At 33.0% G+C, this 25714-nt stretch overlaps 1 protein-coding gene across 1 annotated transcript; it reads left to right on the top strand.

Moving 5' to 3' along the window:
• Positions 1–1519: 1519 nt before the first annotated feature.
• LOC111035473 (homeobox protein EMX2-like) lies at positions 1520–25388 on the top strand. The gene is made up of 3 exons (XM_022317113.1): positions 1520–2518; positions 12736–12908; positions 24696–25388. The coding sequence occupies exons 1-3, from the start codon at positions 1891–1893 to the stop codon at positions 24960–24962; spliced, it is 1068 nt and encodes a 355-aa protein (XP_022172805.1). The 5' UTR covers positions 1520–1890; the 3' UTR covers positions 24963–25388.
• The last annotated feature ends 326 nt before the right edge of the window (positions 25389–25714 follow it).

Raw genomic sequence — 25714 nt, 5'->3', positions numbered from 1 at the left:
ATAATTAAAACTTAAAAATATACATCTAAGTTCCAATATTATGTACTCAGCTATGACCATACATATATAACATGATACATATATATAGCATTAATTTTTAAAACATTTTTTTTTATTTATAGCTTATTAAAGCTAATAAACGTTGGGCTTGCAAAAAAGGGCGCGGAACATCCTTGTCGTGAGAATTTATAATATTTTAGTTTCTAATAAGATGTTCAGATAGCCCTTATAATTTGTAGAATGAGCGTCAATATATAAAAGAACATTTAATTTGGCTGATAACTCGCAGTCACCCGACTTATTTCATCCTTCAGTACCTATATAAGAATACAATTGTCTTATTGCCGCATAAATGTATTTAACACAACGTGATGGCGGTAACTATATAATGAGTAATGACAGTGCAATACATTTACGGCTGGAGAGTCCGTACGACTGCCGACTGACACCGCTTACAATATAAATAACATAATATATTTATATATATAATATCATATTATGTTTTGTCCATAGATAACAGTGTGTGATATTGTAGAAACTTATGTGTAGGTAAGCGAGAAATGATGGTGCGATTATGTATATATATATATAGTGGGGAATATACTTTGGCTTTAACATATAGTTTAGTAATAATATATAATATGTATATAAGTTTTAGATATTATTTGATTCAATCCATTAAGTATAATACGAGTGGGTTTATGCCGCAGCAGCCGAGTCCATCATATTATGTGATACCAATTATACCTATATGTAATACATATTATATTGAAGTCGTATTATTATACGTATAATAAAATACGTGCAGACATGCAGTGTACAATTATATATATATATGTATATATAGGTACCGATATAGGTAGTAGACATAAATACCTAACTTTAGGTACCTATATACGGCTATATCTACCTATATTTTTTTTTAAGATCACAACCCGAAGACTTTGTATATGATGTGCGCACGCGCGCCAATATTTGCATTTACGGTGCGCCCGTGAGGGGAAGGCGCATATTATGATATGACATCGAGAGGGCGAGCGTGGCATGGTGGCGGTACAGGCGTGAAGTGGCGACGGTGCGGGTACGGTGGCGCGCATATTATACATATATAAATGTAATGTAGGTATATATATTATTTATAGGTAAATGTGTAAATGTGTATACGGGTACGTTAACGCAATAATCGAAACCAGTTTTACATATTATTCTATAGAGCAGTCAGCAGTGTATGGTATAGGTACAGTTAACACCTTAAATACACATGTTTGTTATGGCGTTAACGACGGCGACGGTCCAAAAGTAAACACGGCGCGCGCCGGCGGGCCGCGAACCGCTGGCCAATGGGCCGCCTTGTTTCCCGGGCCGTTCTCGCCGCCCAACCACGGTCGCCGTCGGTCACGCCCACCGCGCGCGCCGCTCTTCCCTCTCCACCGGTCCCGCTCGCCCGTCCCGTTCACCCCACCCACCAGAGCAGCCGCCGCCGCGCCGACCGCGTACGGGCCCGGACCTCCACCGGCAGCAGTCTGCCGTCGTCGTCCGCACGTTGCATACGCGTCCCGTCGTCGCTTTTGTCGCTGTTACTGTCGTACAACTGTCTGTACTGTTATTATTATTATTTTCACGCAGTATTGCTGTGTGCATGCGAACGTGTTCGAAGTGCAGTGCGCGTAAAAACGAAACGTCCCGCTCGAATGCAGCGGACAACCGTGGTATTTGGTACGTCGTTGGCGCGCGAATGATCGTATTCCCATATTTCTGCGTCGTAAAATTTTTCTTTTTAAATGAAAATTTTGTGTTAAGTACCCATACATAGTTCGTTCATAGGTCGTATATCGTCGTATCATCGTATTATACATCGTTACGATCGATTATTTCCATACGTCCGCTAAAATGATACAAGTGGCCGCGACGCCGATGATCGTTAAACCGAAAATCGGATTCTCAATAGAGTCCATCGTGGGCGCGGGTTCCCGATCGCCGGCTAGGAGCGAAGGTTCTTCGGTGGCGCACGATGAGAGCGAGGCGTGCAGCTCGGCCGCCGGATCGCCGCTGAACCCGGGAAGTGTATCGCCGCCGCCCCATCATCACCATCACCACCACCAACAACACCATCAGCAACACCAGCACCAGCAGTCCCATCACGTGCACCAACATCAGCAGCAACACGAACAGCAGCAGACTTCTGCAGCAAGCAACACCACGGTGTTCAAGCCGTCCGCATTACCAGCCTCCGCCGGTTACGGGTCATCGTCCGTGGCCGCTGCAGCCGCTGCCGCAGCCGCTGGACACTTGGCCAAAGGGTTGCAGTACGTGCACGAACCACTGACGCCGCCACCCGCTCACCCACATCCTCATCATCCGTTCGCGTTTGCCGCAGCCGCCGCCGCAGCCGCTGCAGCTCACCACTTCCAGCCAAATCCGCATCACCCTCAACACCAACCCACCCGTGACACGTACCCTCTGTACCCGTGGCTGTTGTCCCGGCACGGAAGAATATTTCCTCACAGATTCCCCGGCGGTGAGTACTATTTATATTTTTTGTTTATATACTTGGGTACCCTGCACCTACGACGACTTATAAAGTATATATTATATAGGTATATTCTATATTAATATATAAACACTGCAGAGTATACATAGGTGTTTTATACTTAAATATCAAATTGTAGTGTATATTGGTATAATAATATGTATATGGGTATAATGCCTATAATTTATTATTATTAAAATATACCTCAAATTAATATATACCCTAGGTAAAATAAATATAGTAAAAATCCATACATTATTTGCTTTATCTTCACTAATTTATCGAATAATCTAAAGTTAATTTATGAAATCCAATTTTACATAGCAGCAAATACGTATAAGTATATCACACTTTCAAATATCATTACGGCAGAATTGAAACTGTATACATGGTATCTATATCTTAAAGTACATAGTTGTATAATTGTATTTTAAATGAAACACACGTTTTATAAATATAGGTACGTAATATATTAATATTATACACCTATAGGAACGATTTTATTGTTATACTGGCTAATGTCTATACTATGACTTCTATAATGACACGTGCGAAGTATCCATGTTTCTAGTAGGACGTCATAATTTTTTCCGCCTTAAAAATATGTTTCTGTACAAGTAATTCACGGATATCAGTGCTCCGTAACGTCCATCGCCGCCTCTGATACAGTGCTGTACCTATAATGTATTAAATCGAATCATTATGTTTCCTTAAAATACACAAAATAAATTTACACATTTTACGTTCAACCACGACAATATATATTTGCATTGTTATTTTGTTATATTATAACTTACCTCTACTGCAGAATTGCTACATAATATTAGGTATATGCCTACGGGCTACGACCTAAACTGAACATTTATTTCTATCTACACCTACGTATTGTAATAATATTCTTGAGAATTAAAAAAAAAAGGTACAGGTACTGTTACTTTTACTCATTTTTTCTTTCTTAAAAAGCCAGTACATTAATGTCATGATGGGGAAAAAAATTACAAAAAGTTATGCAATATATATAATGGGTAGGCAGGTATAAAAGTACCTTTACACGCAACATGTGCCATTTCTATTGATAAATGTAATAATAATTCTATTAGGATTAGTTTTTTTCCCATTGAATTTCTGGTAAATTTCACTTTGACAAGATACAAAACCCTCATCCGTTTATATATAATTTGTAATATATTTTATACTTAAGGCGAATAGTGGTGCAGAACCCCCAGTGTGTACAATTCGACGGGTCGAAATTCTGCACCGACTGTACGGTTATATATATGATGCAATACAAATTCTATTATATTATTTATATCGGTACTACCAAAGATTATTTTTAAAAATTATACTGCACTAAATTTAAGGCGACGGGTGGTGTTGGCCGTACAATGATAGTATATAATGATATTATTAATAGGGTGTGTATAAGCTTCGGCAGCCGGCAGGGTATAAAGAATAACAGTGACCCAATAAAAATTTGTCCTACAATAAGTTATACGTGTGCGTTAATATGTTATAGTTTGTAAGGTACCTACTCGCAACAATATAATAACACGCATGTAGAAGGTAAATAAACGATTCTTGGAGTGTGGTGTAATATTGAAAAAAAAAGGTGTTCCTGGGTACATATTATCATTGAATATTATGATGCAACGAACACCACGGCTATTATTATTACATTAAATGCTCTTCGGATCCCGTTTGAATGGAAAAAGAGAAAATAAATAATCTGGTAACCATAAAACTTCTGTCTTGCACATTCATATCACAGTGTGTGTCCTCTATACCCCAAGTATATATATATAGAATGTACGTCCGATTTTGGGATCTTCCTGATGTACCTTTCGTAAATCACTTATTGTATATTTTTTTGGCTTCGCTTTTGCGCAATACATTATGTGAGGGTCCCGTTATACGTTTTTCGTTTGACGTGCAGTGCGATTTAAAACTCAATGATAAATAATTGTATAGTAATATACGTGCTATAACGGTTAAAAATAATGTCGATTTGGATTACTCCAGAAAAATAACAAATGTATATAGACATAAAAAATTTGCAGCATTCCTACATCACGTATAGGATTATAGGAATACCGGATGTACCTAAAGTCCTAAAATATACCCAATGTCTATAGTGATATGTGCATTGTGCACAATGTCGGCTCCGTTTCACGTTTTTCGGCACAGAATACTATTGAGTGCATTTTATTGTATCCTGCACACTATTACTTCATAATTTATAATATGTAGGAGTTCAAAAAATGCATGTGTAAGTGCCTAAACCACATTGGCACTGGCACAAGCTATTATTACCTATTAGGGAATGCGTATATACCTATGTCTTAACTCAAATATTAGCATCATTACAGAGACCAATACTTCGCATTTATGTACTACACGAGAGCCGTAACATTTTAGTATAATAATAATGTACACTATATTATAATGTGTAGTATATATATAGGCATGTTCAGTGATTTAATCAAGAACGCGATTTTGTACAATGCATTATATTTATTTGTACTTGTACATAAATACGATATGAATACATATGGTTAAACGATACCTATATAGGTACCTACTGCTTTTCCATTAAATCGCCCACTTTATCGCCCATTAAATCGATTGTTTTTTCAACAAATTCGTATCATCTATATATATATATGTATATATTATTGTCGAATTCGACGACGCAGATTTAAAGAGGATATTTGTTTTCTCGCATGTGAGTAGGATTATTTTTCTCGCCTATATAGTATATCCACCTGTATATTTTTATATATATAGTTACCTATGTATAGGTGCAAACCAAACAACTACAAAAAACATGGTTGTTTATAAACAATTGTGTGTAGTGTGGTAAACAAATCGTATTTCCTTTTCGTGTGTGTACAATGTGACATGTATGTATACGTATTGTAGGTATACCGCACTACCGTGTATATATAGTAACGACACACCCTGTCTGTGGCTGGTTATCGTCTGTACTTCAATATGTATAATAATGTATGTTAGACGCACACACACACACACACACACACACACACACACACACACACACACACAAATAGTGTATATCTTAGATAGGTACTCAAAAATAAATTACAGCAGCGACAATAATATTGTAATAATCTCGTATAATTAATGTCCAATAATAATAACAGTATATAAATGTTGTATAATAACGCGTTGTAAAGTTAACAATATAATGATGCATTGCTCACTGCTCGTAAAGTTGTTGTCCGTTGGTTTAATACGCCATAGTGTTTTAACTACACACGCATATACACCTATATATTACAATATACCAAGAACATTGTTATAATGTAATTTGTTGTTCTTCAACCCGTTCTTGGAAATCGGTTAAGCCCGCATGCTATATATTATTATATTTGAGGGAACGCTCGCACGATTGTGGTGTGTACACTAATGAACCCCTTCCCCTCAAGTAAAATTATAATAATAAAAAATACTATCTACCTGCCTATACCTATAATGTTTAAAACAGGTATTTTAACTTGTAATTTGCATTTATTGGGATAATAAAAGAATCACAAATCAAAGACTTTTTAAAAAAATTTGTATTTTTAAGGGAGAGTGTTCAACCTAACTTTTTATTTTCAAAATCTTTAAGTAATTTTTTGTGATATAGTTATATATTATTTATTTATAGTTTGTTTTAAAAATTTGTATTATTTTGTTATCATATTAAAAAGACAATCCGTGATAAAATATAGGTACATAAATAATTATATTTATGGAAATATTTGGATATTTATTCTGCTTTATTTTATTTCACAACAATATTTTAGATATATTATAAAAAAAATATAATTATTCATATTTAAAAATCAATTTGAAATAAATCTGAGATTGGACTAGGACACCTCCTATTTCACTAAAAATTGCCAAGTCGGACAATATTGTCTACTTATACCGTACTTAGAGTGCCTACTACTATACAGCGTATACCTATAACATTTTATAGTTCATAGTTGTATACGTACCTATTGCTTACAATGAGTGATATTAGTCATTCGTCGAAATCTGCGAGGACAAGACTTCATATAATCTGGAGAAGCGTTTTAACCAAACACTGAAACGCTTAGCGCAATGCACCAAGCTATAGTATAAATATACATATATATTATAAACGTCCACTTCAAGCACTCGTTGATAATATTATTCATCCGAAATTTCTGCTGCGTCGAGTATTAATTTATCCCGTCACCGCGAACTTCAGGCGCAATTACCGTTTCTAATGGTCTATATAATAAGAAGAGAACCTGTACCTACCTATATAATATGTCCGTATAGTATACGCCTATAATATTATAATATATTATTATAAATATTGTTATTATTATTATTATACTTGCCCACAGTTACCCTTGGGCTACAATATGACTTCGATTAGAGAAAAAAACAAAATCTATAAAGTAACCGATAACAAGCCACTGTGTGTTGCACATGTATTAGATATATAGGTACATTATATACATAACATATTATACATATAGGTATACGAGCGTTAAGGTTCAAATTACTAATTACTGCGCTGACGTTGTTGTGATTATTATACTTGTACTCACTGTACATGCGCTAGCATTTATTATTATAAAGCGTATACAGTTAAGCGAACCACCGCCGCCCACGGATCGGTTAAAAAAATCATAATTTTTCATAGCCATCGTATGCTAAGTATACTAACTCATTTACCGATGATAAGTTGATTTGTATAATAGGTATGTAGCGCCGCAGTGGTTTAGGTACACCGTACACTCACCTCTGTATATATTAGATATTATATATACAGCATAAATAGGTATATATTAAACTCTCTTTGAAAACGGCGATTAATTTGAAACTAATATGTTATGAAGCCGTCATTTTTATTACACATTTAACACATTATACTTACTAATATATTTCGCTTCGTAGGTATATAATATTATTAAAAGACAAAGGTAATTCTGCAGCAACAATCTGAATACTCAAATAATAATAATAATAATAATAATAATATATATTTGTTTTATTTTAATATAATATACAATATACTATATTGTTACAGTGAATAGTTTAGTATGTTAAAAAACACATTACTTTCTACCGACCGTTCAAATCACACACACGCTTTTTTTATCATAATATTAGTCATTACTATAATATTCGTATACAAGTGCAGCCTAAATAATGATGCATTGTAATATAATATTATAAATTATATTTACGTAAATACTTCGCCAACGTTTCGGTGCATTAATTTTCAATTTTCTTGTAATATACACTACCGCCGCAAACCACATTTATAAATTCGTTAGATCGTTGCAGATGATATACATTGTATCGATTGTATTTTTATATTTTACACCTGTACAGGTATTTATTGTGTGTCAACAGAGTATAATAATATGTGCCTTATACGCCTTCATTGCCTCTGTCCGCCGTTTTCGTTTTATATTTAATATGATTATATATGAGATAATATATTATTAATATATAAGCTGACTTGATTTCCAACACACCTATTGTTGTATTATATACAACATGTAGAGTTTGTTTTAAAATTTTTTTTATCGAATAAATTAACAGCTATTATGTTATATTATATTTGCAGTAGCCAGCTGGGCTATTAGCGTACGGCCGCATAATGTATATTATACAGGTAGGTAGGAGCGCGTTTAAAATCGTGTTGACGAAAATAATTGTTTGCCGGCAGCTGAAAATCAGTGAAGTATTATTATTATATTAGGAAATACGCTGCATTTATTATGTATATTATGTACATACGATATTATATATAATAACATAAAAATATGAAATAACACGGTTTTGTGAATTTCTTGCGTGGGTTTCCAGTGTAGAATTTGTCTTGCCCACCGAATTTGACGCGTTTTCGACCGGTTGAGCTACTGAATTATACACGTATACGATATACGAATGCGCCTTAGGGGTGGTGTTTAACAAGTTTTATTTTACAAAATATACAATAGGTCAGCTTTCGGAATTCTCGTGCAGCACCGCTTTTTTATATAATATTGAATATAGCTATATAATATTATGTAGGTATATATACCCATTATTATGTTTAATACCTATATACCTGATGTGTACACGTTATCGGGCCTGGGGGGACAGTGTACGGGGTGGCGGAGGTGGAGTGGTGTATATATTATCGGAGAGGAGAATTAAAAAAAAAAAGAATAAATAAAAAATTAACGTCGCGCCGCCCGCGGTTATTAATTGCGCCGTCTCGTGGTTGTTTCGGGTCGGCCGTGCGGGCGTGACGGTTAATTAACAGCGATAAATTAGTAGTGGAACAAAAGTGAAAAACAAAATGTAAATTGCCATTGTCAAAACAATATAATAAAACGTAAATACGTATTAAGTGTATTCATGTATATGTATAATGTATGTATATATATATATATATATCTTATATGTATAATGTATATACGATATACCTGTATAATATATGTAAGCGTGTACTATATTTATTATATTGGTAACCTATACCCGAGGCCTATAAGTAGGTTTACGCATTCATCGGCCGACAGATGGCGTTCGTCGTCGATATAATATATAGGTGGGTATGTAAAATTGCTGCCTATATCATTATGTGTATGTGTAACCGTATAATTATCTCCGCGATCTTATCCGCTCGCCGTACACACGCGATGACATGTCCAGCTGTCTTATCAACCCGACGAAATATCGTTATCAGGCGCCAGTAATTATTAATTACTGCTCAGACGTTGCACCTATACCTACATTATTTATATTATATATTGTGTTGATGTAGATATTCATGTATACCGCCTATATCTATACGCACCGCACCACAGCGGACCGCATCCGAAATCCAAATGCGCGTGTCATTATTTTATTGTTTTATAATTTATTATAATGATGATGATGAGGGTATAATAATATGTATAACTGCCTTGGGTACTAACCACTTTAGGGCAACCAAAATAGACCTATCTCATGATACAATCGAACGCATTATCCTATATATATATTAAAGTAATCGAATAAAACTTCTGAAAACATATTTGAATTCGTCATGTAGTTTACTCGTAAACAGTTGACTTCCTTACATTTTTTAATTAGATGTTTCAGTTCAATATTATTAACACGTTTTACAATTTTTAATATTATTCAAAATTAAAAAACGAATTTTTGAAAGATTTAAGGATATAATCCCTTTTCAACAAGATTTTGTGACAAACTCAAACATGAGTTCGGAAGTTTTATTTGATTATTATGGGATAGATTTACAATTGGCATGATAAATTCTATTGGCGAGGGCCGTCGTTTCAGTAGATATCGAAACATATTATCATTATATTGTATAGACCTTACAAGAGAACACTATGACCACCTGTATAAATCTATGACGATTATTGTTTATGTATCATTAGGTATATTATACATAGTTCTGTGCCTGTGTATTGCGCGCGCGCGTTAGCGTAGGAAGATAGGTGGTCCCGCCGTCGTCCGGAGAGGCGGTGCCAATTAATTTCGAACAATAGAGGTGGATACAAAATAATAATAATAATGATAAACTTCCCAAAAGCGTTTTTAAAAAAATCCTTTTTACATATACGGACAGCTTCTTCTTATTAGTCCCAAGCCAGATAACATTACAAAAAAAAATAAGTAATAATCATTTTTATATATATTATACTGCACACATATATAACAATACGTGATACATATATCTAATATGTTTCTCGTTACAATACAGTAAAAACCTGCAATTAACGTTTAAATTACCGGACGCGTTTGTCTAAAATGAGAATAATATAATAATTATGGTAATAATCGTCCGAACCAGACCGGCCGCGCGCACGCGTGTGTGTAGGTATAATAATGTTTCCGTCGTATAATTTTCCGAGGTGGAGTATAATAGTTTTGAATACGGGATTTAGCGATTGCGGCGGGATGGGGTGGAGGCATGCGCACGGTTTGTAAAACGTCGTGTAATTTTTCGGTTAAAAACAAATTGTTTCCTGTAATTATAATATTTATTGCGTGCGACTTACACACCAACGATAAAATCATGTGTGAAAATCGTTGTAAAATAAAAATTCAAAATCAACAGCGTTGAAAAATTACCACCGCCTAAACTATATATTATATTCAACATCAAAACATTGTAATATATTTAAATTATTTTCTGTATATCACACGCACACTATGTAACAACATACATTATAATATATATAACATGCGTGTGTCATAATATTCCAAACACACAGTGTTATATATGTATATAGTTATTCTCTGCACTGCCTGCACAGTGTACCCATATTATAATACGAGTTAAACGGTCAATCCATATTACCTATAGCCTGTGGGTACATACGTTTAGATTACCAACTGTTGCCTTTAAGTATAGGTATGCATGGTATATACGGTACTATATACTCGTAGTTATAAAGTATAATATGTATTGTTACTACGATTTTGCGTTATTTTTATTGTTGTGCACACAACGTGGTGGGTACCTATACCTACCTACCTACTCGGCGCGCCGACACGTTGCGTGAACGTTAAAAAAATAGTGTTTGTTAATACACAACAATAGGTAAATAGCCTATATTGGGAACAATAAGCGACCTTTTTATTTCGAATGCCGATTGCCGTTAATCGGACGACTCGGCTAATATTAATATCGTTTAATGTCTGTATCATTTTCATATTAATATCGTTTATTTTCAATTAACCGTTTCAAAATTTTAATAATCTCTATTCCGTATTTTTCAACTCGTATAGGTATAACCTTGTTTTTACGTATCGTTTCATATACTGCAGCTAGTAGTGCAATTACATTATACGCGTATTTGTTTTACAATTTTATCTATATCATATTCGTTATTATACACTATTGTAATATGTCACATATAAATTTGGTTTTATACTTTTAAAGTATGTATAAGGATTCGTAATAGCATTGTGGGCGATGTGTTGTGAATAATGAGTATACGTTGAAACAGTTTGAGCGTGATAACCCGACGGGTTTCTCAATAATTTCTATGGAAATCAAATGAACACGATGCAATAAAATGTTAATAACGATGGTGACACTGTGACCAACGAGTAAATCGAATGAGATAATATTTTATTTCGATACTATTGTAGTATTATATTATGATTGGTTGTCGAATCACGATTTACGGCCGGTCCTCATTTTATTACGACCTTTATTGGTTTGACCATTCTATATGATAAATTATATTTAGTAAAAATTATAATATTATGTAGACGATCAATGTGAACGTGAAATACTTTTTCAGTAATTGAATGATTGCAATATTATGTATTTGTTCTTCTCAAATAATAACACTCGCCTCAGCATTTTAAATGATTCTTAAATATGAATATACAACTATGACTGCATTGTATATGTACGTTTAAAGATAGTTAGGTATCTACCCAATTTTTGATTGGGAGTCGCCGAGCGCAGGATGGAAGGAAAAACAATTTAATAGAAAAACTGAGGGGCGACGATTGGAATATTGTATAAATGTATAATATATACTATATAGCCTTCTGGTATATTATAGCGAGACAATATTATTGAAGTCTCGCCTACACCGACTAATATATTATGTTTAATTTATATAACAAACTCTGCATTGTCCAATTGTATATTCTAATGAAGCTGTTAACACACACGCACACACACGCACGTTCACATATACGTATTAATGTACTTATATATAATAATATATGTGCGTGTGGTGGGTGGAGGGGAGATATCATATTGGACTCGTAGGCCCCTGTCTCGTTATAATAATATATTCCAAACGAGTTTCGAAAATAAATTTATTTGACACCGCTGTTGAATATTTTATCACTGTTGGCTTTCAAATTAGAGTGGGTACAATGTTATCAGGCGCAAGGATTTTCGGTATAGACCCCATGCCGTGTCGTCTTCGTGACACAATCCTTATACGCTCCTGACATCCGATTATCTTAACAACCATTAATAACAATTTTATGCAACTGTGTTCTGTTGGTCGTCGGGAAATGGTGTTATAAAAGCAAAGCGTACTATCCTACAAACAAACAACACTGCCACATAACATAATAATAATAATATTATTATTATGATAAACGCGTCCGGCAAACTGATTTCGTTTATTCTTTCTACGAATACTAATTTAAACCGTTTTTATTTAATTTCCTTGTTACAGGTCCAGACATACCAGGATTTTTATTACAACCCTTCAGAAAACCCAAAAGAATAAGGACTGCTTTCAGCCCCAGTCAACTACTTAAATTGGAACATGCTTTTGAGAAAAACCATTACGTCGTTGGCGCCGAAAGAAAACAGTTGGCCCAATCGCTGAGTCTAACCGAAACACAGGTGAGTGTCATTATATATATGTATTTGTATATTATATTAAACTATTCAATATAATATGTTTATTTTTACTAATTAATAGGTACCTATTTTAATTACAGCCTATAGGTACCTATATTTATACCACACATTTTTTTCAAAAGTCGAGGTCGAGCCATCTCTCGTTTACTTACGGATGCGCTGTTTAAATTATAATTTTGTTATTCGTTGTTATAATTATATTACATTATTTTTCTGACAACCGTAGACGTTTTAATTTGGTTTCGGTGAGCCGTCGTGTTGTGTCTTGACGTTGTTTGTTTAAATTTAAATATAAAGATTATTTAGTAACAGAAAAAATAATTTACTTAGATTTCTCATCATCAATTCAATAATTATTAGTTTGTTTATTATATAGATACAAACGTTTATTTTATCGTAACATTTTTACCGTTATCCACTTAATAATTTATCCTTTTTATCAATCTCATCTAATTAAATTAACATTAGCCGATATATATAATGTAGGTACATATTTATAATATTTATATTTTGTATCGAAAAATTACACTGACATAATTCATATTGGTACATATAATATACCTAAACATTGTGTATTGTATATATTATATTGCAATATAATAAAATATTTACATTCTTTTCTATACAACAATACCAGCTATACACTGTTATTTTATATTATTAATTAAATATAAATATAATAAAGGTGTACTATACTCGTATTATTATTATGAAGGCTTATCCACCCGCACCTAGTGTATCTTTATGTTACGTAAATACATTATATTATTATGTGTATTGTGTACCCACTGTTGCAGTGTCTAATCGGATTGCGTACGTCTGCAATTATTTCATGAGTCGTTATATTATTATTTTTTGACGTTAAGCTTGTACAATGGGAGATAATGTTTTGATACCACTCTGACTTCAGTGATCATTGTCTGTTGTCAACACGGCAACGATGCGAATATAATATTTTTTATATGAAGCAAAACGCACAATAAAAAAAATGCATATTGAAAAAAACACATCATCTAGAAGTTTAGGCATTAAAACATCTACCCGCGTACGTACATACACACATCACACGCACACATATTATATTTATATAATATAATAGCATTATACCAGCAGCGTCGTTTTCCAGTTAACCTTTTGAAAGGATTGTAAATATATGCGACGGATATTATATATTATTATTATGGGAGTCAGATTAAACGGGTACTCGCTAATCACGCGGAGGGATGAAAAGAAATCATAATGGCCGCCGTGCCGCTTCCACTCTCGTCACTTGTTGTTTGACAAGAGGGTGTTAAACAGCGTTGTTAAATAACGGTTTAGATAAAATTGTTCTCCAAACGAAAATGCGTTTTTAATCATTTTTGCCGGCTATATATAGTAAACCTTGTTACGTCTACACGGACCCATAATACATATATAATAATAATAAAATAATAAATATATATTATATATAATTACCACGTTATTATGGCCAATCATCTGTAATTAAATCGTATATGATTTTTTTATCTCGAGATACAACTATACTAATTGGTTACAAAATGTTTTAGAATTTTTTCATTTTAATATAATGTCATCATAAAAAAGTGGACTATATAATTTCAAATGGTTGTTGCCTAATTAAATGTTTACTTATATTTATTGTATATAATAATATGCTATCATGCTCTAAGTACCTATCTAATCTCGCGTGTTTATCGCATAGTCTTCCTATACGGCTATATATATTATATATGTGTATATATATATTTATTACGGTGTCTTCGTATTATAAGCTATAGCTATTGACAAAACGCAGTAATTATAGGATGCCAGAAATACGTTCTGAAAATAATAAAAAAAGAAACACAACGAAATTATTAACTATGCATTTGATTATCTGCAATTGAGGTCAGACCTCTAGTTCGTTGATGATGATTAAACATTACTCTTATATATATATATACAGCGTTTAAAGGCAATATTATAATATTATATGGTATACACTAACCGATTTTTTGTTCAACTTTTTTTTGTCACGAGTAAATAGGTATAAATATAGATATTACCCTGAAATATAGGCTATTGACTCGATCAATATTATATTTATAATATCACCCATATTAAACAATATTTTTAGTTATTATTTATATAGGTATATATCGTAGTTATTGTATACTATATGTACGTTTTCATATCTTTTGAATGTATATTATAGTAAACACCCCGTACGCACATCCATTACAAACAAAAAAGTCGAACGGACCAAAAAAAAAAATACAAACTCCCTAACCCATAAGGCTATAACCATCACCCCTTTTGAGCGTAATCCAATTGGATTGTCTTATACAGTTATACACAATACGATGGCGTATAAAATAACACTCGTGTAAATTAGTTGTTATTCTTTTCGGCCCGCGGAGGGGACGCTTACCTACTTATGAGTATATATATATATACGCGTGCGTAACGAGGGGGATATATTTTGAGTGCCCTTCTGGGACCGTTTCGACCAATGGCTGAGGCGCGTACCATATATATGCACCCCAAAACGGTAGTCATCTCGCGAGGGCAAATTATAATAATAAGAGGCGTCGTTAAATTTTTTTTTACGCACTCGACAGCACCAAACGGCGTTTTATTAACGCGAAACGATTTATCTCGCTCACTCCCAAAGGACGAACGGCCACGACCGTATATAATGTATAGTATTATATTGTGCGTCAATTTGTGTTGCGTTTTACACGTAATGTTTTTACGCACATAGGTACTTGTATTATAGACGTAGGTATAGGTAAATATTTTAATAATGCACGACGAAATCCGTATAATAAAATTATACATTCCAACCGCTTTTAACGAGGATTTATCTCGGTAACGCACATGCTATAAAGTTATAGCTGCAGATAGAAACGATAAAATCATATCAAATATTATAAACTTTATAATTATTGTGCATAGACTATGTACCTATATACTATATGAACTATATAATAATATATATATAGTTAGGACTTCACACATGCTCGAAACACAATATTAATCCACAAACAATGGATGTTATATTTAAAACAATCGCCACACTGCACTGATATAGAGCCTCCCTCCCCCGCTCATATTATATATCATGTATTAATGTTTTATTACTATTATATAATATTGTTTAACAAAACACGACCGGAATCGAATACTCCACCAGCGGCGGCACAACGCGCGTTATTTTGGCACTAATTTTCGTTGGTCCGTATATCTATGTATATATTAAACGTATAATTTATGTACATATATATGCTCTCATACGTGTGCTGTGCATATAATAATATGATACTGTAATAATAATTATTTTATATGAATAGAATTTATGACTCGCGTGCACATCGACAATGCGAATTGGTGTTTTTATTTCAAATGTGTTTTATATTTATTACCGCCACGCCAACGGTTTAGTAGTTACATTAAAATAATATTATATTATATAGCTATACTGCTATGCGCTATCAAAAGTTTTGCCACTTTTTTGGTATTTTATAGGTTGTTAATGGGAGACAGACCTACAGGTATACCGATTGTTGTACAATATGTAAAATTTATACATACCACCCACTCATCCGACCAGTTCCAATACCATATCTTTATGTATCGTAAATACCTTATATATTATATTACAATTTTTCGATAATTAAACCACACCAGTAATAATGTATGTATTTCCACATTTTCACAATATATATGCCCTATGTATTAAGTAAATTGGCTGGACCGTTAATACCTATATAGTTGTATTCGTGGGCCATCCACGCATGTATAGGCTTGTTGAATTATACATTATAAAAACGGGATAAACCTATGTGAGCAGATACGTTTGTTTATTAATCCCATTGTGTGTACAGGAATAAAATGGAATTATTCTGTGCATAATATATAAATACTATTTCTCCGCGATGCAATATATAACACAACGTCCTAGAAAAAAAGCCAATTCCCGTATAATCATAAATACAAAATAAAAATAGATCAGTAAGATATTTTTTAACAGTCGATTGATATAACTATTTATTCAAATTATTATTTTTGGAATTGTTATGCATACTGATTTAGAGTGTATTTTTAATTCAAAGTCTCTGACCTGTGTCGATTAAAAACTTTTTTCCAAATCAGAACCTTTTCATGTTCTTCTGAAATTATTTAAGCTTATGATTTTTCTGTATCGTAACCGAAATTACACTATGGGCACAATATTATTATACTGCTGTATTCAACGGCCATTTTGGACTCTGAAACGATTCATCCACCACTACTGCACGTCTGCACATATTAACCATTTTTATCGTTTTACTTGATGTCATTATAAACATCATACTGATATGCGCATTGGCACATATACGAGCTAGGGGACACGCTGTTGTATATTATATGTATGTATTCCTCCCAACAATAACTTAGAACATAATTCGCGAGTCGTAATAATAATGTAACGACGGTAATATAGCGCGTACGTCTGACGTTGTGCACGAAAAACGTTCCCCCGGGGTCGGGGATGATGCTGTGGTATAAATGGTGCTTCGGGGTTGTTGGGGTTGCCGGGGATGCGATCGAAGGGCGCGGCGCGCGTCATCGGCGTTTAATGTAGTGGAAAACTGAGCTTGTTTTGTATGTCTTTTGATAATAAGCGACGAGCTACTGCCACATGTATAATAATTGTATATAATATGCGCATGGACCAGATTGTGAATAATATTATGCAAAAATCGAGCACGCGGCGTAGGGTGAATGTTGCCAACCAACACGGGTCATTTGATACAAAAATTATTAATGATATATCACAATGTGATATACATCCGTCTTATTATATTATTATCATTATCTGTATCATCGTATCTATAATTTTGTACCCACAAAAGCTTAAATTAGTGCTGCAATCGAGTTTCTCGCAACTTTAGTTTTATCATAATATTCTTATTTATTAATCAAATAGGGTGACACTTGTAAAATTCAATTGGGAAATTAAAATAACATACACGAAATGTTCTGCAACTAATCGTATGATTTTACTTTAACAGTTTACCTTCCGACATTGCTTTACCTAAATAAATGTTTAAAATAAAACCGATGGATTTCATTTTTATATTAATAAGATGGCAATCATATACGATTACGATCTATTAACATACGTATTAATAACTAGCCATATTATTAAGCACTTATGCCGAATCGCATAGCATTTTACATTACTGCATGTAAAATAAACAATTTAATAACCATAACACGATTCATCTTTATTCAAATTTAAAAATGGGTGAAATAGGTCATATATATATATTGGTGAGGAGGGTGGTTTAATGGGGGCTTAACCCTCGCATAAAACTATCAAGACAAATAACCTGCAATTCCATAAATAGTAAATTATTTGCTAGTGCTCTCCCCTCCACTCAGAATTTGATCACGCTATAGCCGTGCCTAATTATTTATGTATCGTATATAATATATTATAATATGTTGGTTATGCCAGGGAGATTTGACAGTAATATTGATCGTTTAAATTAAAAAAATTCTGCTAATATTATAAAATATGTGTTGGAGCTGTACGTCTACGGACCTGTATTAATATTATGTGAATCATAGGTATGTAATATACTCAAGTTTAATACCTATGAGTGAGTTATTAGTGGGAATCGAGTGCATTACAGACGTTTTATCAACTTCTCAATTCTCATGGTGTACACTAGTATTTAGTATTTGTAGGTTTAGGTTATTACTTATTCATATTATCAATATTATACAATGTATAACTATACAAATAAATCAAAATATATTTTATTGATCCAATACTTTTAATTAAAAATGATTTTCTTACCTCGTCGAATTCTATTATTTATAATATATATATATATAGTGTATCGAATGTTTTTGTTTTGTTTCAAAATATTTTAAAAATCATCACAAGCGCCACAACCTCAACCGTATCTGTATACATATATAGCACCATATAGTACGTATAATACGTAGTAGGATACCTATAGTTAATCCTTCTCCATGACGGAAGTCGGCAGATGATGACTTTTTATATTTATTTAACAGATGTTCCAAACATACTTCTGTATAGTATCTATAAACAATAACAAAAAATAAAAATTCACTCGTTTGACAAAAAACTGCAGTACCCAGCATGTGATCATGTGTGTGTTTTGGTACACATTTTATAATAATATTAAATCACATATTATATAGGTACTGCAAAAAATCTCTGGCAAACACCAGACAGAAAAGCTTAATGGGAAAACGTGTCGTCTACCGTTTTTTCCGAAAATTGATTTTTTATATCCCTATGTGTGTGTAAACACTGTAAATACGTAATTCGAGCAGTGTTCATATATACTTTTCTTCAGACCAGATAACTATGTTTTATGTTTACATCACGTATGTTATGTATTATACCGATATTATTGTTTATTACAATAAATAATAATAATATTAAATGTATTATACATACTACAAAGTTTATATGGATATATTGAATCACTATAGCTATAGAAATCAATCGGCTATAGCCTATAGAATCACTTCGATCTTTAAGTGCTATCAAAATATTTGGTGTGAAAGAACTATAATTACCAACCATGTCCACCGTCCTCTTTTATTATTCAATCATATTTTTAAATACTTAGGTTTTTTTATTCCATCTGATATTAGTATGCTGTTTTGTGGTAAAAATCTAACTATTTGAAAATGGGGACCTTTAGTATAATACAATAATATACTTACAAATTATGAAAATCCAAATCCAAATAATTTTTTTACTAAAGGGAAAAATGGGGCTGATCATGATTGATTAATATTATTCTGTACACATAAAGTAACTGTACTACACACACACACACACACATACGCACATATATTATAATATACATGTAAGTATAATTCAGCGCTTTCCGCGACGGGTGGTTTTACGACTATATTGTATATCATAATATTATGTGAAAATTTTGTTCTGGAGCCTCGGCGGCTATGTATGATACACAATATAATATTATATTGTGTCACGTTCCATATTTTGATGCGCTACCGGGAAATAGCTATAAATCCGGAGGAAGTAAAATAAAAAATAAATAATACCCGAGAAAACAGATATTTGATTACCGCCCTAGTGCTGCAGCTTATAGAGGAAAAGGTTGGAGGCGGGTTGACTTAAAAACGCCCTGCTGTCGTCGCGTAGTATTATGATGACAACAGCAGCAGTGGTGGTTTCGGGTACTCCTCGGAAAAAGGAAATTGCCATCGTTCGTATATAATATATATACTCGTATATAGTCATCGCCGTGTGTAATATAGTATATCGTCTATATAGGTTTTTTCGCCGCGACCTAAAACGACTCGTATTTATCATCGTCGTTGTTGCCGTCACGATGAATAATTCCCCGGACTTGTACCGGATAGGGTTGGAAGACGCAACGCAAAAGGGGTAATAACCGTTATAAATAAAATAAAAATAAATTCCCCCTACTGCATTTGTGTACTTATTCTTTTGATGAATGTCAAACAATTCATATTTTTCCTTGTTGAAAAGAGGAAAATGAAAAGTCTAATCTGAAGTTAACCGTAGTTTTCACATTGGTTTTATAAAATACAAAAATTAATAAAATTCTATTATTAAATCAATGGTTTTACATATTATTAATTGAGAGCTCTCATAATACAAAAAAGGGGCCACGTTTTCGTTTAACACGATAAATTGTACTCTGCAGGTTCGTTTCTATGTCGCAGATAGCAATAAATTGAAAGATTTCGTGTCTGCTGCGTTCCATCGTCTTCATATAAACAAAAATATACACCAAACAATTATATCCGTTAATCGTATTGTTACTGCAAATTCCGGTTGGCTTTATTATATACACACACCCTCAAAGACCATTAGGCATATAAAGCATTATGTATTACGATTTACTTCTGTGTAGTTAAAACCGGAAGATCGTTCTAATTGAGAATAATAAATATTTTTATGAACGTTGTAAAATAATTTAATAAAACGTTCGAACATATTACGGAGCGTGTATATAGATGGTATGTATATTACATACATTATACGCAATATAATGCATACTGCAGCGATCGTACTATACAATATTCACGATATGTATACGCGCAATAAGCACGTTAAATAAAGTAATTATTATTAACATAGAATTCGCTTCATAAGCAATTGGCGTATATAGTTAATTATGCAAGGGATAATAAATTTAAATCTCGGTAATTACACTATGTATACGGCGCTAGATAAAGTTTTCTCAAGTCGAAAACTATTAATTTATTAGAGAAAAACGTCTGTATGATATAATTATTACAATTAAACCGAAAAACAAATGATGATAATTTACTGTATCTTTTTTTTAATTGCTGCTGTAGACAATATATAATTACACTTAAATAATGTTTAACCTTGAGTCGCTATTTTATTTCTGTTTTTTTTTTTTTGGTTTTGGTTTATCGCCCGCGCGAAATTGATTTCTGCGCGAATATTTGCATAATAATATTGCACAAACCCGACCAAAGTTTAACTGCGGCAACGTTTAGAAGTAATGTTTTATTCCCCACAGTAATTATAATGGCGTCGGCGTATATGTAGGCACAATGCAATCAGGAGGGCTGTCACGGGAAAATGAATTATGGATCGGAAAATAATAACTCAATAGATTGACAATAACAATATTACTGTGGGTATTAACGAAGATTTTAAGACCCAAGAGTCCTAAATTTCGGTCTGCAGGCCACATCCACCCCGTGGAAAAGTTTTTGTATACTAGTCAGCTAAATATGCCAACTGCAACGAATAATCCAAAAATGAACTAATAATATTCTTATTTTGTTTATTTTATATATATTTTTTAATCAAGTGCAAAGTAATTGCCTACTATATACTCAATATCAAACATAACTACAATAAATTAGTATCCACGATGAAAATACACTATACATATAAAGTATAAAATTCTTTATATTTTTCTATTCTGTATTTAAATTACAACGACGATCACCATTATTGCACTAATTTATTGCATTCATTATAATGTTACAATTTTATAAACCTAAATGTGATGTTAAATGTTTTAATTGTTTGTATGGTTTTCGAGTAAAAAAGTTTGAAGACCCCTGATCTAACTTAGTACTTATCTATAGGTATACATAATCGTTGGTTTAATATAATACGATTGAAGCGGCTCATCCCGAATAACGTAAATATGGTATATAATATTATTATCATCTATAATATATTATAATATTATAGTGGTGGACTCACCCTAACTTTTACGTACGTACGTACACACACACACACACACACACACACACACACACACATATATATATATAGCTGCAGATTGGAAAGGCTGACCCCCTTTGGCAATGTGTTCCTCTCACTCACTCACATCGATGTGGGCTATGTCGAGCTACCACCTACCGACTATATAATATAAATGTGTATTATAGCAGCGCAAATATTATTTTTCAATCGTTTTATAAATCGGCCATCTTTCGACGGGTGCTTTTGGGCGTGAGCGCTCTAGCGTGTGTGTGTGTATGCGTTTGTGTATTTTTTGCCCTTCCGTAAATCGTATGACGTATACTATATATTATTTTTATTTTCCTCGACGATGTTTTACTCGGAAATGAAATCGCCCGAGATCCATTTTCCGTCACGTACTGTTTGCGCGCGTATTGCAGATTAACCGGCAATCATCCACCGAGTAAACAGCCCCCGGCCCCCTGCTTATATTTATTTCACCCCCTTTCGACCGACCCATCCACGTCAATTCGTCGAACTCGCACATTATATCATCGCGACCGTGTATACGAATATAATAATATATCCCCGAGCACGATATTGTATATATATGTATATAGATAATCGTATATTGATATTATTACATACATATGTATATTATATATATATACATATTATACATAGGTACTATATTAAATGAATATACAGGTCTTTTGTGTAGGTATACCTATATATAGACCAATTTTTTTTCTCGGGCGCGGAAATGAAAACAAACAGTAGCTGGAGTTGTCACCACAGCCGCTCTTTTCGTTTTATTCAATTAATTTTTTTTTATTTTAAACCCGCTCTTATAGTATATACCCATTTTATTCCACGAGGATATTTTTCGGCTCAAGTCCTCGCCGTGGCTGCAACGATGATACATAATATTATTATATACGTATATTGTATATACATTGGCGCAGACAGATATTTATAAAATATCATAATTTGGCTGGGAGGGGTCATATTAAAAAATTATGTGTAGATATATTGTATATATATATCAAAATATTTTTAAATTTTACTAATTTTTATGTATCTTTCGAGTATTGTATAAAACAAATACCAATCGGGAGAGTTGAACACCTCCCTCCCCCTTGCAGTGTACGCCACTGTGCATGAATAATAATATGACATATAGATTATAGGTATGGAACTAGATTTGTGTTGCATGCCATAGGTATACATATAAGCCCACGCATCACGGAATCCAGTCGTATTACACATTTTTAGTGTTCTCAACGCCTAACGATGTATGTTATTAATGACGTGCATAATATTAAAATATGTAGGTACAGATTAACTGTTAAACGGAAGTCTTCGGTTTTTCGACGGAATTTTATGCAGGGGATATTTTATCATAATATGGCATAAGGTTAGTTTTTCGAGATGTACCTTTACTGTTTTTCTGTGTAATATATGTGTAGGTACCCACCTATATTAAAATAATAAAACTATAGATTATAGTCTATAATGCATACACATTATATAACGTTGTATAGTATAATAATAGAACGACAGTAGGTACATTATATATAATCATGTAAATATATTGTAATTGTTTAATGCATACTATATTATATCAATCGACATTCTTCATAATATATTTCATATATAATGTGCACTATGTAATAAAATATAATATATAGAAGATGAATTTGCTATTACTCGAAGTCGACGATCGATAATCACACGTATTAATTTCCTACGGGCTACGAGTCTGTGTGAACTCGATTTATTTTTGAGCAATATTTAAGTATTATTATTAATATATATGAGCTAAAAATGCAAGTTTGAAATTTTACGCTTATATGATATATATCTAATATTATGTGCAATGTGCGTGTATGTATTATAATCAAGATACGAGAATCGTTTAGTATTACTGCAATTGAGTACTATATACATATTATATTATAATATTATTACAACTCGTGACTTGTCGTTATGCGATTTATATTATGTATACCTATAAGTATAATATACAATAATAATTTATCATAACGCGTGTATTGAATATACCTAACTTAACTGCGGTCTTCGGGCGTCATAGAAATAATAGTAGCAATAAATTGTGTTATAATAATATGTTTAAATTGTCTGAGTATATATACGATGATGTACGATGATGTGCCGATATAGCTGGTATATGTTCAAGTATGTTTAAGAAAAAAAACATCCAGCCACATTGTATTATATAGTTCCGTGGTTCTCGGCCGATGTGTCACATAAATAGTATCTTAAAGTTTGTTACCATGATTTTGTTTTTGGCTTCAATGTTATTCATAATTTTTTAATACCGAATTTGGTCTTAATGATTTAATAGTATGCCCCCTCTTTTATTTGGTTTTATAAGTTAGGGCAAAAAAAAAAGATGTACCGCTGTATAGTTTAGACGATAGAATACTGCATAAATGTGCAGTATACTGCAGCAATACTGTTATATATAATAACCACGTAATTTCTGTTCTCAGGTCAAGGTTTGGTTCCAAAACAGGCGCACAAAACACAAGAGGATGCAACAGGAAGAAGAGGCCAAGGTGCAACAACAGCAGTCGGGCGGCGGTGGCGGCCCGAAGAACTCGCATCACGTCAACAAGTGGAAGCAGGAGACGCAGAACAGCGGTTCGGACAGCGAAATGCACCACTATGGCGAAGGTTCACCTCAGTCGGCACAGCACAGGGACGACGGGACGATGCACTACGACGGGTACAGTTCCGAAGCGGACAGCGACGTCTGAACGATGCGCGAGTTCGTGGATGATGTACCAACAGCGGTATCATCACTGGACCACGCGGTACCTCAGCCGGAGTGCAACGCGACCACTGCGATTACCGTCTGCGCAGCCCGTTGATGTTGTATAAAATATATCCGGATATATAATGTATATACAGAAGTGTATTATAATTTTGTTCAATTATTATTTTCCATCTTGTACGCACAAAAATGGAAACTGTCCATTTTTCTAGTCATTTTGTGTACGTCGTTGTTTTTAAATCCTCTCTTGTGGTACATATAAATACTTAATAATATATTATATTATAAATCAAATGGAACGTTGTAAATAATCGAAGGTTAAATATGTATAATGCCAGTGTGTAAATAACATATTTGTAGTGAGTATATTATATATAATATATATAAATACAAATAACTCGCAAGTTTTTTAATTATTATTATTATTATTATTGTATAATGTACAAAAGACTAATAAAATGATATTTTCATTTGTAGGCTAATTTAGAATAAATATTATATATTATTACATAACATGTATTATTATTATTATTATTATTATTATTATTATAACTATTATTGTCGTCACGATAAAACAAATAATTGTTAATGTAAAGGCTTATGTACAAAAAAAAAATTCGCCGTTGTACATTCGTCTCCTCCCACTTCTGTGCATGTAACATAGAAAATGGGTTCAATAATTGTTAACTTTAATACGTATGTGTTATGATTGAAGAAAGAGCATTATTGTTTAAT

This window comes from Myzus persicae, unplaced genomic scaffold, assembly GCF_001856785.1.
Source record: "Myzus persicae strain clone G006 unplaced genomic scaffold, MPER_G0061.0, whole genome shotgun sequence".
NCBI lineage: Eukaryota > Metazoa > Arthropoda > Insecta > Hemiptera > Aphididae > Myzus > Myzus persicae.
Note: the sequence above shows the minus strand (reverse complement) of the source record. Positions and strands in the feature narration are given on the sequence as shown.

Excerpts from the sequence above, each read along its gene's own strand:
- LOC111035473 (XM_022317113.1), top strand. The coding sequence starts at position 1,891 with ATGATACAAGTGGCCGCGACGCCGATGATCGTTAAACCGAAAATCGGA. Across the intron at positions 2,519-12,735 it reads TCCTCACAGATTCCCCGGCG|GTCCAGACATACCAGGATTT; the intron begins GTGAGTACTATT and ends TCCTTGTTACAG. Across the intron at positions 12,909-24,695 it reads TGAGTCTAACCGAAACACAG|GTCAAGGTTTGGTTCCAAAA; the intron begins GTGAGTGTCATT and ends TTCTGTTCTCAG.